The sequence below is a fragment of the Phaethon aethereus genome (assembly GCF_964289735.1).
Source record: "Phaethon aethereus genome assembly, chromosome: 8".
NCBI lineage: Eukaryota > Metazoa > Chordata > Aves > Phaethontiformes > Phaethontidae > Phaethon > Phaethon aethereus.
Genome location: NC_138584.1, coordinates 22,100,326 through 22,115,750, shown reverse-complemented (window position 1 = coordinate 22,115,750; position 15,425 = coordinate 22,100,326). Strand labels below are relative to the sequence as shown.

Genomic DNA, 15,425 nt, shown 5'->3' with positions numbered 1-15,425 from the left:
TCTTGCCTCAAAAACAAATGTCGTACAGCAGTCCTGCAGTCTAGCATGCCCTGAGTAGCAAATGGTAAGGAGCTCCCTATCCGAACAACTTTAATGAGGTATGGAGGTGCCTCATATTTATAGTCTTAAAACATGTGGAGAAAGAGAGGAAAATTAATCCCTGAAATCTTTCACTTTGATAAAAGTAATAGTATTTCTTTGAAGAACATGTACCTGAAGTGCCACTAACCACTGCCTACTACTTTGGGCAAGCTCAGAAGTTTTCATGGTGTCCAGTGAAGCACGATATCTGGTAATGAAGCTTGTCTATTCATGTCGTCATCAGAAGCTTTTCACCTCCCAGTAAATGTCAGTGGTGGTAGAGGCAACAGAAAAGCTCTGTTCTACTTTGAGAAACACTTCCCATTCCTATGTCCTTTCTAACAAATTTCTCAAACTTCATGCTTCCTTTGTATTGGGTGTTTTTTCCCCATTATTTGTCTTCTGCATCCTAACAGATGTAGCCCTGGTTAAAAAGATTCCATTGCTGTGAAAAGTTTTTTCCATGTGGCAATGAAGAGTGATCAATGGGAATGAGATTCCTTTGATTCTCTCCAAGGACAACTATGACTGCTTGCTGTATGGCTATGAATAGGAAAACTTAGGTCAACAAGTCATTAAATGGTGCTCTAAAAGCTTCAAAAATAATAGTAAAATAAAAAAACGTGGAGTTGATCCTTGTCATCTAACAGAAACCTTAGCTGCGTATGGTATTTGCATAGTATATTAAATGTTCTCACTTCTAGGACAAGGATGAGTTTCATCTAATAAATAGCCAGTGTGTTCCTATATGCTGACTGCTCATACCATACAGTTTTTAATTTTTAGGAAATATATGTAACACTTTTAACAAATCCCATATATTAGCACTGAACTAATTTTTGTACCGTAATACCTTCTTGTAGGTATTATGTAGGCCAAAGCCAGAGACAGCACAGAAGCCTAGGATTATTCTGCCTGGCAAGAAGTACTACTACCACTGATGCACATAACATAGTAAATTCGCATTCTTCATTATACTTAAAATCAAGAAATTTGCAGCAATAATTCAGACAAAAAAGAAAAATCTTTTAAAAGATAAAGATACTCGGAGAATAAGATTATCATCAGTCTTTTTAATATAGGATAAGCATAGTTTTTCAGAATGTGAGGAATGCTGACTGTGCTAGTAAATTGACCTTTTTATTAGGGGGAGCAAGCAAGAATTCCTAAAAGGTCTCGCATTGTTTATTTTTGTTACATTCATGTAGGTGGTTATTTTGGTAGTCAACAAGGTTTTGATGCACAACTGAGAATTTTTTCTGTTTATTAAGAAACATCTTGTGGGTGGCAAGTAAGATTACTGGGTCCGTTCATTAGACCACAGCAGTCAAGGAATCCCAGGCTTAAAACCTATTGCATGTTCTAGGGTTTTGATGCTTTACAGCAGTGGTTTCGGTATCTCTTTACTAGCAGATGCAGCCTTAAAGCTGAACTGTCCAGAGAAAACTGCAAAAACAATCTATGTTGTAATCTTCAGAGGCTGCTTTGCAGCACTGTGTGTAGTTATGACTCAAACTTTGGAGTTTTGAAGATGTACATATTATGTCAACATAATGAAGCTAGGTATCTACTGCAGGTCATCATAAATGTCATGTGCAGTGGTCCCAACAACTGCTACGTCTTTCTTGAGCCTTGAATGGATAGAAGTAAAGCATTACAAGACTAGAATGGGATGATTCATCTTTTAATCTGTTCTTTGTCTGCATTTTCATATTCTTCAATGTAACCCCACAAGACACTGAGGAAATAGCAGACGCTTAGAGGCTGGCATGTCAGGTCCGTCTTCACAAGCCTCTGTGTTACTCACAACTACCAGCACTTTTGGCAGCTGTGCATGGAGCATTTTTTCATCCTTAGTGGTTTTGTTTCAAAATGGCAGGGCTGTGTAAAGAAGTGTTCTCTACAGAGTGGCAAGAAAGGACTTGAGGATCTTTCAAGAGACAACTTACCTGTGATGACAAGATGTGGGATGCTGGGACTTTCTGCTAACTGATAAATACTGAACCACTGTTGGGGAAAGTTAGGTGGTGCATAGGGGTACATAGCGGCATAAAAAGCAGGTAACTGAATACACATCATGAATGCATGCCAATTCATAGAAGGTAGTGAACCATTTCATTTAAAACTAACCTTTCTCTCCACCTTTTTCTTCAAAGGTAATAAGTCCTTGGACACTTTAAAAATAAAAAAAGAGTTAATTTTCCTTTTGATGTCACCTTGGGAAGTTCTTACCTAGGAAATGTTGTATGCTCTGCATGTTAACCATTGTATATGATTTGTCCATTCTTCTAATAGCTGAACTCTGCGATTTCAGAAATGCAGATGTGTCTTTGGAGCATCTTCAACTAATTTTGTTTTGAACCAGGATGTTTATATAGGCAAGCTTTCACCTTATTTCACCTCAAAAAGAATGGCCATTACTGAATGTTTGCAAGACCGTTTAAAATATAATACTGGATGTTGCATATATACTATTTACATATAAAATATTTATCTAAAAATATGTTTTTAAATACTAGAAAGCATCAAAAGAAAATCCATGATGACTCCAGGAGCATTATGATGCAGCTTCAGAGCTTGTCTGGAAATCACCTTAGTTTCTGGTTTTCAGTTTATTTCGGTTTTTATCTGCTTCTTGCATGCTAAGAGAAGTCAGTGGTAGGGGAATTTACGTCCCTTTTCCAAATGTTGGGACTAACTTCAATCCATAATCAAAACCATCTTCTCAGCGGAAGAATAGTTACACCCTTCTCTCCTGCTTAGTAGCTGGTTGGTTTAATCACTTTCTTCATTTGAGCTCAATAATAGGCATTACAACAGTAACACAGCTGTTCTATTTCATCTGCTAGCATGAGAGCAAGTTTAAAAAAAAAAAAGCTAAATATAATCAAGGGCCTCACCCAACTCCCAGGTATCAGATTCTATGCTAATGTGTAACCACGTGGGCTATGATCAGGCATCTTCACATGCTAAAGATGTTATCTCAGGCTTGCTGGCAGCAGGTGGAGATTACCTCCATCTAACTGTAGAAATCCCATGAGTCCTAATTCAGTCACAGTCAGTCAGTTTGCCTAAATATCTAAAGAAGGTGATTTGCCTGCAGGTCACTAGAGAAAACTAATATAATCCCTTTTACCACAGAAATTATAACCTCCAAGACAGGGGCAGCTCTTTACAAAGTACATATGTGTTTACAACCTATTTCTTCTCATGCTTTGCAAGTGAAATAAAGTAAATGGAATGTTTTATGGCTTCAGTAATAGCTGGATCAGGTAAGAAATAAGTAGGTATACTTATTTGTGTTCTGTTTTGGTCTTTATTTTGGAAAATATGTATATATTGTTCCACAGTTAATACTTTCTTAACCATAATGTAGAAAAACAAATTCTGGAGTAAAGATTGTCACTTGTTCTTGTTTAAACATGTTCTAACTATTACACTATATATACATGTGTCTATATATGTGTGTGTGTCTGTATGTATATTGATTTCTTATATCTGAAAGAAATCAATATATTCCTGTCTCTTCCAGCTGGTTAAATTATTTCTTCCTATATATTTTCACATGTATTTTTCAATTAAAGGCTGTGTGGCTTCCTTTTTTTAAAAACAACATAAATTTTCAGGTGGGCTTTTTGAATTAGTGATCCCAAAACACAATTTGGTGCTATGATAATATTGTTAAATTGGAATGAGATCTTTGGTTTTAATAGCTGTAAATCCTTTTTTTAGGAAGTCAGCTTAATCTAGTCTGTTCTTCCAAGCAAAACAACTGATAAACTAATATAAACTAATATGTACTTTTAAAATGGAAATACTTTCAAGCTAGATGAATTGTAAAGGTGTACATTACACATTTAATATAACATTTTATCGATCTTAAAACTTTTATTCCTTAGCTATTGTCTCATCACTTGAATCTCAATTTGAGAAATCTATAGATATGTGTATGGGAATACAGATTTTTCTTTTTTTTTTTTTTTTAACCCAAACAAATCAATTTAAAATGGAACCTGACCATTTTATCAAAGGAATTGTATGTATTGGCTTACAGTAAAAGGATACTGGTATGAGTGATTCAAAGTACCAGTGTAAGTTCCAGCAAATATATGCCATCTAACAATGTGTGATGCTTGTCAGAACACCAACTCTGTACCGAAATCTCTGTAACTTATTCATGTGCTCAAATGTTTACATGGACAAAAACAGGTATTGGCAGGTACTTATATTCTTCCCTTTAGCATGCAAGCCTACTCGGCAAATTGTTGTTGCTGTAACCGGCTCAGCTACAGCCTGTGGAGAAGACATGCTGGAAGCATACTTCTTTGTGCCTTTATGAAGCCTCATGCCAGCACCTGCCTGTGTGTCCTCACTGATGGGAAAAACTTTTCATCATATATTTATTTTAAAATGTTAACGGAAGTTTAACATAAAGTTATATTTTAATCTGATTTCTTTAATCTTTCTAAGCTGTAGGGTGGCTATTTTTATGTAGTTCAATTACTGTGAGAATTATTTTTTAAAGATGTTTCTAAGCTCTGTTTTTATAGCCTAGAAGCACAGGTTTGTTTGCTGCATGCAGGATATAGGAAAAAAAAAATTTTTGGATTAAAAAAAAGTAAGAATTCATCTCCTGGTCATTAACTAAACTGAAGGATATGTAAGCCTGTGAAATTTTTTTTTTTAGTCATTCATAATATGATGTAATGTTTGTAGTGGAAATTGTAGCTAGCCATTGTTTGGTGGATTAAATATGGTACCCTGTAAACAGGAGTTCTCTGTATTATTTATGTGCTTTGATTTCTTAATCTGCTTTTGTTTTTTCTTGTTCAAAAAATGTCCATGGTTCACATTAATTTATATGATAACCACAGAATTAAAATTGCCGATAGTAAAAACCTTTTTGGGACCCTGTAGTAAAATGCTGGATGCTCATGCTTCATACAATATGCTTTGGTAACTTGCAGATATATTTACCAGCAAAACAAAAACGGGTGGGAGGATGTTACTATTTCCAGCTTCCTAAAGGTTTGCATGGTGCAATCATTCTGTACTTTGTGTCCTGACAATTTTAATTTTTTTTAACAGCTTTGAGACCCATTAGATTTAACTAGGCAAATTAAAAACAAAACTAAGCTGCCTGCATTTTGTAAATGAAACTTTTGAAACTTGGAAACCTGAAACTGTAGCTTTCAGATTTTAAAAGTTACAAAGTCTTGTTAATAGTGTGGTGTTTCTCTTCTGTTTACTAGCTGAGTGTTGCCTGTTTATTTTAAGCAGATGCAGAAAATGATACAACTTTCAGTAGAATATTGGAAAACCTCTTTTATTCATTTTATCTTTACAAAAATGTTACCAAGCTCTTTAATGAAATGGAAAAAAATTTTTTTTCAGCTTACAGAGCACAGAGAGATTCGTAATACATATGGTCTAGATTCTCTTTGCCATTGCCCATTGTATGAAGAAGCTATGCACTTAGCAGAAGAAGGCAAAATTTATTCACGAGTATTAAGGTATTGATTTGTGTCTACTTAATTATTTCCAAGAAAAGCAAGAATTAAAGTTAAATATTGTATATAGAACTCATTTTTTCTAAGTACTTGTACTAGGGTTTTTTTTTTCCTCAGAATTAGACTTATTTGAATTTTTGTGTGCTTCTTTTTTTAGTGGTCTTTGAAAACTTTTCTATTTTATATAGGACTGAAATGTTTGAGTGTCTAGGAGACAGTGACTTCCTTGCTAAGCTTCATTGTATTCGACAAGCTTTTCAGGTAAATAGTAAGGAGAGTGATTTGTCTGTCTGTCTTGTTAAGCCTAGAGTACATGGCATTGAAACTATCAATGCACTACCTGTGCCAGCATTTTTTCAACTTATGTAATTAAGTATTTTCTTGTGGCTTTTACATTTATATAATTCTAAAATGGGACATACTTGCAGAGGAGTCCCAGTTTTGTGATTAGGTTTGGAACCTTTGTGCCAAAGACTTATTAGGAACTTGCCTACTGTATTAGTGGTTATAATTATATGAAATTTGATTGAAGTATTTAAGGTCACTTAGTATAACCTGTGAATGAATATGTCTATATTTTCTGAAACCTTTTCTAGATAATTCTTTCAGAAAACGCAAACAGAATATTTCTTGCTGAAAGTGGAAGAAAAATTTTGTCTGCTTTAATTGTGAGAGCACGAAAGGTAAAAGTCTTTTTTAATTAATGTTTCATTGTTAATGTACTTCTACGAGAATTCACTTTCCAGCGTAAATAAACCATCTTTCTTATTAAGTTTGCTTGATACTCGTGCTTTTACTTTACAGAATCCAAAGAAATTTGAAGATGTCTTTGATGAGATGATATATTTTTTGGAAAAAACAGATCACTGGGATAATACTGAAATGGAACTTGCTGCTAGAGGAGTGAGTTTGAATTTCTGAAAAGTGCTTTTACCCTTAATTATGCAAACCATAGCATCTAAAAATACATTTTTACAGTTCAGAATTGTGGGAAAGACAACTCTCTTTGTTTACATTGCTGATTTAGAGAAATGGCATCTACCACTGCAGTTTAGTACCAGAAAGCACGTACTATTTTTTAAATTCTCCTTTACTGGCAAAGTATATTTAATATTCATTAAAAACAATTATAAATAAGCATCTTAATACAGAGTTAGAATATGGTGCATGATGAGTTCCACTGCTGAAAGAGAAACTAGGTTACTTAGATTGTGTTCTGATTTAATATAGGTGAAAAACCTGAATTTTTATGATGTTGTTCTGGACTTCATATTAATGGATTCATTTGAAGATTTAGAAAATCCACCAATATCTATACAGAATGTAGTAAATAACCGCTGGCTAAATTCCTCTTTTAAGGAAACAGTAAGTATTTATGTGTAACTTTCATGATTATTATTCTATAGTATATTACAATAAGTAGATGGTATGATCAATATAACATTGGTGGGAACATTCTGATACAGAATTTCTCTATATGCTGAAACTATTCTTCTGGCGATCTGTGCTTTATATTCTTAAAGCACAATGTAAAAATGAGAATAAGTCCAACAACTACAGGATATAGACTGTGTATATTGTCCTGATAACAGCATTGACTTTGAAGCAAAGAAACTACACCGTCCTTCACTGTGAACTCTAATTCGGCTTTCAATATAACTGAGTATGTACCTGAAATACTCCTCAGAAAAAAGAAACAGATTGTATTATCAGGTTTTTCATAATAGCAATTTAAAAGCTACAAGTCTGGGCCCAAAATACATAGAACAATTTAATGTGTTGGAGAAGATACTTTAACTTGATGAGTTTTCTCTGAGGAAGTAGAATTTTAGAAGGGAAGTTTCCGTTAACCACATCTTAGATCTTATTCCTTCTAGAGGAAGAAAAGGTAACATGCATATGTTTATTTTATAGTTACATGATAACAGTGTGTTTTGTGAATAGTAAATTATCTTGCAGTACTGAAGGAGAATCAGATGAGGATAGCTACAAGCTAGGAGGGGGGAAAAGCCTAGTACCCTTACTGGTATTTTGTATTTCACAGGTCCATATTTGGACAAAACTCCTTAGCTGCATCTGAAGCTATTGCAAGAATGTTTTTGCTAAAATGAAAAAGGACATTTCAATGTGTTCACATGCTACTTAATATCTAAAATAGTTACTTATGTCTGAGCACACACTTTGGTATATAAGAGACTGGTCCTCAGTTAAGACCAGTGAATGTTGCTAACTGTTGCAACTGTAAAATCAGTCAAGGATGAGAAAGTACATTTGAATTAAACTAAAGAAAATGTTGCAAAGAAAGATCTGAAAATAACAGATATGAACTACATATAAAATTAGTTATTTGCATCACCTGATATTTTCCCGATTTAAACTTTGTGTTATCACAGATTGAAACTGAATACAAATCCCCAAAATATAGAAATACAATATTCTGCAGATCACTTATTTTGTGATGATAGATAATTTCACTTACAATGAAGTTATGCGGGGTTTGGGCCCTTATTTTTCCTTTTTACATTTAGGCTGTGGCTTCAAGCTGTTGGTCAGTACTGAAGCAGAAAAGACAGCAAATGAAGGTGAGTTGCCTAGCAAATTATGTGGACCAAAGTTACTGATTGGCTCCTAAGAATTTGAAGTTCTGTCCTGTAGCTTTGGGAAAATAAATTACAGATCAACTCTTAATCGTGTAGACATGTTAGTTTAGACAAAAGGCTGACAATTGTGTAAGTCTAGCTCATGGGGCCCTAATACCAGTTTCTTAGCAAAAAGTCGTAGGTGCAAGATTTTCAGCCTAGTTTAGGTCCAGTCAACAGTGGTGACAGTAATTTCTCTGACTTACGGCCCCATGCATGTACCTTGATTTTTGCAGACCAAGGTCATTAGTCTCATATCTCACCTGCTTATGCTGGGATTCTCAATCCCATCTCCCTGCATCATCTCCACAGCTAAATAAAATTCAGTCCTGCCCCTTTACCTACCTGAAGTGCCATCTTCCTTGCCAGCGGCAGGAACTCTGTTGCAGCCTCCTTCAGACCACTTCTGCATCCTGACCTCTCAGTGAAGGAGCTCTGTGGATTTTGAAGTAGAACTCCTCTGCGCCAGCAGCTCCTGACTTCCACCTTTGGAGGCTTTTGTTAGACCTAGGAGGCAAATGCCCCATCTCTGTAATAGCCAGTCCAAAAGCAGAGTTGAGGCTTGCTGCAGGATATCCATAGCCAGTAGAAGTGGTTTTGCATACCGCAGGTGAGAAATCTCTGCTCAGGTGATTTGCACTGACACCTTTCTCTGATTCTAAGAATAGCTATTTACGTGACTCCTAACTGCTAAAGACATATTTCATCATAAAAAAAAAAGTTGGTTCCAATGGCAGTTGGTATTTTGTAAAAGATCCTCAGCTACCATTATGTCTTAAGATTTGAGGTGTCACATCCCTGTGTCAATATGATTGGGAATTTTATATAAATAGATGTTGTCTACACTAGTTTTTTATAAAAGGGATTATTTCCAAAACAGATGTTATAGTAGCCTATTATGTTCATCTCTATTTCAATGCACAAGTACCATACTCTGTAGTTCCTTTGTATACAGAAGTCTCAATATTTATAAGTTTGTAAGTATGTGAGTAACTCCTTGGGACTAGTTTTATCAGCACTGCTGGAGTCATTCAAAAGTGGATAAAGTTAAGCTCCATGGAAGTCTTTGTAACGGAGAGACTAACTGTACCACAAGGAGTTTGATGAACTTAAATTTCCTTCAGGACAGTTCTTTATGTGGTATTTTGTTTTTTAATTTGTGATTAATTTTTATTATTAATTATGTGCTGTTGAGAAATTATAAATATATGTTTATGAGTGTGTAAAAAACTGTGCGTTCATGTATGATATATAAGTTTGTACAATATAATATTTTATGAGTGCCTGTAAGTTGTAAAAGTAACAACAGTGTGGACATTCACAGATATTTTATGTTTTCTTTAGACTTAAAGATGGATTCTTGTAAAGTGTAATTTTTTCCATTCAAAAATCATGATACTTGTTTGGTACAGTTGCCCTATAACTTAACAGAGTTTAAGTTACCACAGCCCTGAAGTAGGAGGTGTTTTAGGCTTTTCTGAAGACTTAGTTTTATATAATAGAGATTTATGCTAAGTTTTCTGTGTGACTTTTGTCTACAATTTTTATATCACTAGGTGCCTGATGGATTTTTTGCACATTTCTATGCTGTATGTGAACATATCAGCCCTGTTTTGGCGTGGGGGTTTTTGGGCCCTAGAAATTCGCTTTATGACCTATGCTGCTTCTTCAAGGTTTGCAACTTTTTAATTGCCACTTATCTTAATTTAAAAAAAAAAAATCTTTGACATTAAAATAAATGTGAATTTATTTATAGGCATACATTTGCATTTTCCTAAGGTTAAGACTAACAGTAAGAAACCATGAAAATAAATATTTTCATATTAATTTTTTTAAGCCTAGAACTGTTTAGCAAAGTCTATTTTAGTGTACTTCTATCTTAGCACCAAAAGAATACATAAATGTTTTTAGGGAATGTGTAAAAGAAATAGCTAGCAGTGCATACTTTTTTCTTCTTGTAAGTGAATACAAGTTTTTCTTTCCCCCACCCCCTCCCCACTAGGATCAAGTGCTTTTCTTCCTCAAGGACATTTTTGATTTTGAAAAGGTGAGATACTCAACTATGGAGAGTTTGGCTGAAGATCTTATGCAATTATTAATCCGACACACTGAACTTTTAATGGCCTATCTTGGAGCAGATTCACTAAGACATGTCAGTGCTTGCGTAAGTGGTCAGGGTCACGTCATGACCAGTGGGCTCTTAGAAGCAAAAGTGCAGTAAGCTTAAAGTCCATGAGAAATGAAACGGAGTGCACTTTGATGTACTCCTTCCCACCTTTCTCTCTAACCCTGAAGCTATCATTGCTGTTACTGAGCAAGCATCTGAAAATGTATCATGTTGCTAAGTATGGAAAAGGACTCAGGGAGGTTAAACATAAATCTGTGAAAAGAACTGGTGAGCATATTATTGTATATAACTAAATTAAATTTGCAGCTCAGCTGTCCACTGTATACTTATTGTATCCCAAAGCTTTTTTCTGTTAATATTTGGGTAAAGTTTATTTATGAAATACTGTACTTTTGCACAGATAATTTGTAAGTGAAGCTGATGAAGTTGTTTCCTTTAAAGGCTTATAGTACAAAATGCTCATTACAAAGTCTCCAAATCATTGTGTGTCTAGATCTAGAAGGTGGTTTGACTGGGCTATATGCAGTCTCTTATTCATGTGATGTGCAATAAAGGAATCACACTCTCAAAACTGAACACGTTGCCTCTGCCCTGAAATTACACTTGTGCGGGAGTAAGCAGTCATTTTGTACTACACTGTAATAGAGTGATGCAGGAAATGCAGACACCATTTGGGCAGGAATGACTTCCAGTATGCATTTTTTTACTTTATTTTAAAATACCTAAACATCTTGAAGGTGTTTGAGAGCACTTATTTATATTAAAAAAGCTATGCTAGCTTCATCAATTAATTTAAAATTTTTTCTTCTTCTAAAACTGTTACTACATTATATGGTAGAGGTAAATTAATACCATTTCATATGTAGCATTTCAAAATATATTTTCAGATAAGGATGTATGATGATATTTGTTAGTCATGAAACAAAATCAAAGATGGTGTTTTATAATTGAAAGCATTTCTGTCTTCCTCCCTTCCTTGTAGGAAGTCAGATGTCTATTTAAGAGGAAATTTAAGCGACTGTGGCCATCTATGTGCAATGTAGAACTGTGGCTCAGGATATGGAACCCTGAACTTTAGATAGGAGCGCAGCACAGTAAGGAGGCATGAGGGAACTTGCAGTAACATTTTTTCCTGTGCTGGAGGTAATAAATAATGATCTATAGTCTTTGAATTTCTGTAAACTGAAACAACGTTTCATAGTTAGCTTAGGCTTTTAAACCATGCTTACATAAGCTTTGCCACATGAAGCCAGCCCAGAATCAACCATTTGTTAAGTAACACAGAGTAAGTAATTGGAGAGTAATTCTAATCATTCAGATACTTGAGAAGCATGTTGTTAAAATCTCAGATACTGAAACAAATATTGATTAGAAACATTTCAATTTTTGAGCAAACACAACCCAAAACGATATTTGAAAAGGAGGGCCTGTGTAATTCCATAATAATTCCAAATGCTGCTGTTGGCCTATTTCAACACAATTCAAGTTGCTGAACTTGGCACTATGCTCCATGGGGTACTCTCTTCTCTGCAAAGTATGTCTTCAATACCAGAATGTGAAGTCTTTTTCACTCATCTCACTTAGCTTACACATACTGATCTCCCCTAATCACACTGCTCAAAAAGTATCTGTATTTTGGTAGCTTCTTGCAAGTCTATGAATGAAATTATATGGTACAGTGAGTGTCTTGTTGGGTTCACAGTCAATAAGAATAGCTGGAAAGAGAAGTAAACAGAGTAAATGGCATGTTCAACAGCAAGTGTACTACCTGGAGGTTGCAATGGGTCAAAGGAAGTGGTCTGCTTTGCTTTGTCTGGTCTAATAAAATGATATGAAGAAAATGGCACCTTAACATTCATCACAGAAAAAGGTAAATGCACTTTTTCACAGAAGTAAATGCATATTTTAGTGAGAGACTTTCACATTATTTATAAAAAACTCTTGAAGAAAGTGCAACAGTGTTGTAAATGAGATTATAACTGTTTCCAGATAATTTAAAAGTAGATCTTTTGTTGAAACTGAAAGGATATTTTTTTAAACAGAAGAATGAAAAAGGTCTAATGAAACACCAAACTATTTAGAAAATGGGAAAGAACCTGATAATATCTGGCTTAAACAAATGTATCCCTTTAAATTAGCAGCACTTCCATGCACTTGTAGAGCTCTCAAAAGTCCATAGCATCGGGTTGGAAATTGGATGGATGTATTTCCCATCCAAAATAAGAATTACAGTATCTGGTTGCTGTGAGATACTATCAACAAATATTTGATTTGAAAACAGTTAAGAAAGGAAGAAAAAAATAGAGAGGGGAAGGGAGAAAAAGAGAGAGGAAGAGGGAAATGGGCAGGTACATCTGGGTAGGCTTTTGATCTCCTCAAGCTCTCTTTGGACCTTTTCCCAAAAAGCATTCACATACACTGTCCTTCCTAACTCCAGAGACAGAGCTATATGTTTAAATGACAGATAGCTGTCCCATTCTAACATGGAACTGGAATCAGTTCTGTTATAACCTAAGGTTTATACACCTCGGCTAGAAGGTGTATACAGAGTATCTGTTGCTAACCAGCCCTATGGCTTAAGAATTTCAAAAGTCTACCATCTTGAAAACACAAGTGCCAGAGCTGCAGCAAAGTGGTGACAGTATGACGCAATTCTACTTTAGTGAATTCATAATCAAAATCAGAATTTAATTTATAATGTCTAAACTTTTAAATAGTTTTGAATGGCTCTTTACACATTAATAAGAATAAGCTAAATTTAAAAGCCATCCTCTTCTGCCATAACTGTACTCCTAAGATCAGAAATGTTGAATGTGTAGGGATTATACAAGAATCAAATGTTTATATCATTTGTAATTTAGTTGTAATAATAATCTTGCTTTTAATGTTTTCTTAATGATTATTATACTTCACTTTTGTAGTCTTTGGTTTTTATCAAGCTAAGCGTGTCAAATCAAGTGTCAGAGTAAGCGTATTTGTGAACTTCATATTGCCTAAATGAACTGCAGTTGTGTATATTAAATAAAATAATTCAGTGAAATTACTGTTGCTCATATGATTGTATCTAAAACTTGAATTTGCTCCCTGAAATCCAACAGAAAACAACTATTACAGAATTTCTTATATACATGAAAAAGAAATGGAATGGGAACAGCTGTCCAGTTTAAATGGATTTTGTTGACCTGTTTTATTTTGCATCTATGAAACAGGCCACAGCACTGACAAATTTTCAACACATAGGCCAGTGATGCACCAAAAATCCAAATATTGGTGTTTCCAGCCTTGGAATTGAAAAAGTGATTCAGCAGGAAACCCCCCAACCTAAGGATGGCTATCATGGTTTGCAGTCGATTCAAGTGCTGTGACACGGGCCATGGTTGGTCAGTTGGCGAGATCCCTGCCTGTCCTACTAACCAGAACAGTTTAACTCTGTGCCATGCTGCTGTCTCGTCTCGTGGTTTTAGGAGACAACTGTTTTCAGGATTATTTCCAAACTGCTCTAGTGAGCTCCAGTCATGGAATAAGACTTCCTTTGTGGGCTAACATAAATAACAGAATCACAGAATCACTAGGTTGGAAAGGACCTTTAAGATCATCAAGTCCAACCATTAATCCAGCGCCACCATGTCCCCTAAACCATGTCCTGAAGCGCCACATCCACACACTTCCAGAGATGGTGACTCCACCACCTTCCTGGACAGCCTGTTCCAATGCCTGACCACTCTCTCGGTGAAGAAATTTTTCCTAATATCCAATCTAAACCTCCCCTGGCGCAACTTGAGGCCATTTCCTCTTGTCCTATCGCTAGTTACTTGGGAGAAGAGACCAACACCCTCATCGCCACAACCCCCTTTCAGGTAGTTGTAGAGAGCAATAAGGTCTCCCCTCAGCCTCCTCTTCTCCAGACTAAACAACCCTAGTTCCCTCAGACGCTCCTCATAAGACTTGTGCTCCAGACCCCTCACCAGCTTCGTTGCCCTTCTCTGGACACGCTCCAGCACCTCAACATCCTTCTTGTAGTGAGGGGCCCAAAACTGAACACAGTGTTCAAGCTGCGGCCGACAGGGGCACGACCATTTCCCTGCTCCTGCTGGCCACACTATTTCTGATACAGGCCAGGACGCTGTTGGCCTTCTTGGCCACCTGGGCACACTGCCGGCTCATGTCCAGCCAGCTGTCAACCAGCACCCCCAGGTCCCTTTCCACCGAGCTGCTCTCCAGCCACTCCTCCCCAAGCCTGTAGCGTTGCATGGGGTTGTTGTGGCCAAAGTGCAGGACCTGGCACTTGGCCTTATTAAACCTCATACAGTTGGCCTCTGCCCATCGATCCAGCCTGTCCAGATCCCTCTGCAGAGCCCTCCTACCCTCCAGCAGATCAACACTCCCACCCAACTTGGTGTCATCTGCAAACTTACTGAGGGAGCACTCGATTCCCTCATCCAGATCATCAATAAAGGTATTGAACAAGACTGGCCCCAGAACCGAGCCCTGGGGAACACCGCTTGTGACCGGCCGCCAGCTGGATTTAACACCATTCACCACAACTCTCTGGGCTCAGCCATCCAGCCAGTTCCTCACCCAGCGAAGAGTAAACCTGTCTAAGCCACGAGCCGCCAGTTTCTCCAGGAGAATGCTGTGGGAGACCCTGTCAAAGGCTTTACTAAAGTCCAGGTAGACAACGTCCACAGCCTTTCCCTCATCCACTAGGCGGGTCACCTGGTCATAGAAGGAGATCAGGTTGGTCAAGCAGGACCTGCCTTTCATGAACCCATGCTGGCTGGGCCTGATCCCTTGGTTGTCGTGCAGGTGCCCTGTGAGCACTCTCAAGACCAACCGCTCCATAATCTTCCCTGGTACAGAGGTCAGGCTGACAGGCCTGTAGTTCCCAGGATCCTCCTTCCGGCCTTTCTTGTAGACGGGCGTCACATTGGCAAGCCTCCAGTCTTCTGGGACCTCCCCTGTTAACCAGGACTGCTGATAAATGATGGAGAGTGGCTTGGCAAGCTCCTCCGCCAGCTCTCTCAGTACCCTCGGGTGGATCCCATCAGGCCCCATAGACTTGTGGGT

The 15,425-nt window shown here is 36.9% G+C and overlaps 1 protein-coding gene across 1 annotated transcript in view; it reads left to right on the top strand.

The window, feature by feature from the left end:
• MIGA1 (mitoguardin 1) overlaps nucleotides 1–10,581 on the top strand; it is a gene marked incomplete at its 5' end in the record, with an annotated part of 37,893 nt that extends 27,312 nt beyond the window's left edge. Inside the window, 8 exons of the mRNA XM_082002809.1 lie at nucleotides 5,476–5,594; nucleotides 5,780–5,852; nucleotides 6,188–6,274; nucleotides 6,396–6,494; nucleotides 6,822–6,956; nucleotides 8,120–8,173; nucleotides 9,787–9,903; nucleotides 10,233–10,581. Coding sequence (XP_081858935.1) covers nucleotides 5,476–5,594; nucleotides 5,780–5,852; nucleotides 6,188–6,274; nucleotides 6,396–6,494; nucleotides 6,822–6,956; nucleotides 8,120–8,173; nucleotides 9,787–9,903; nucleotides 10,233–10,451 — 903 coding nt within the window. The 3' untranslated portion in view covers nucleotides 10,452–10,581. The remainder of the gene's footprint in view (nucleotides 1–5,475; nucleotides 5,595–5,779; nucleotides 5,853–6,187; nucleotides 6,275–6,395; nucleotides 6,495–6,821; nucleotides 6,957–8,119; nucleotides 8,174–9,786; nucleotides 9,904–10,232) is intronic.
• Between the last annotated feature and the right edge of the window lie 4,844 nt (nucleotides 10,582–15,425).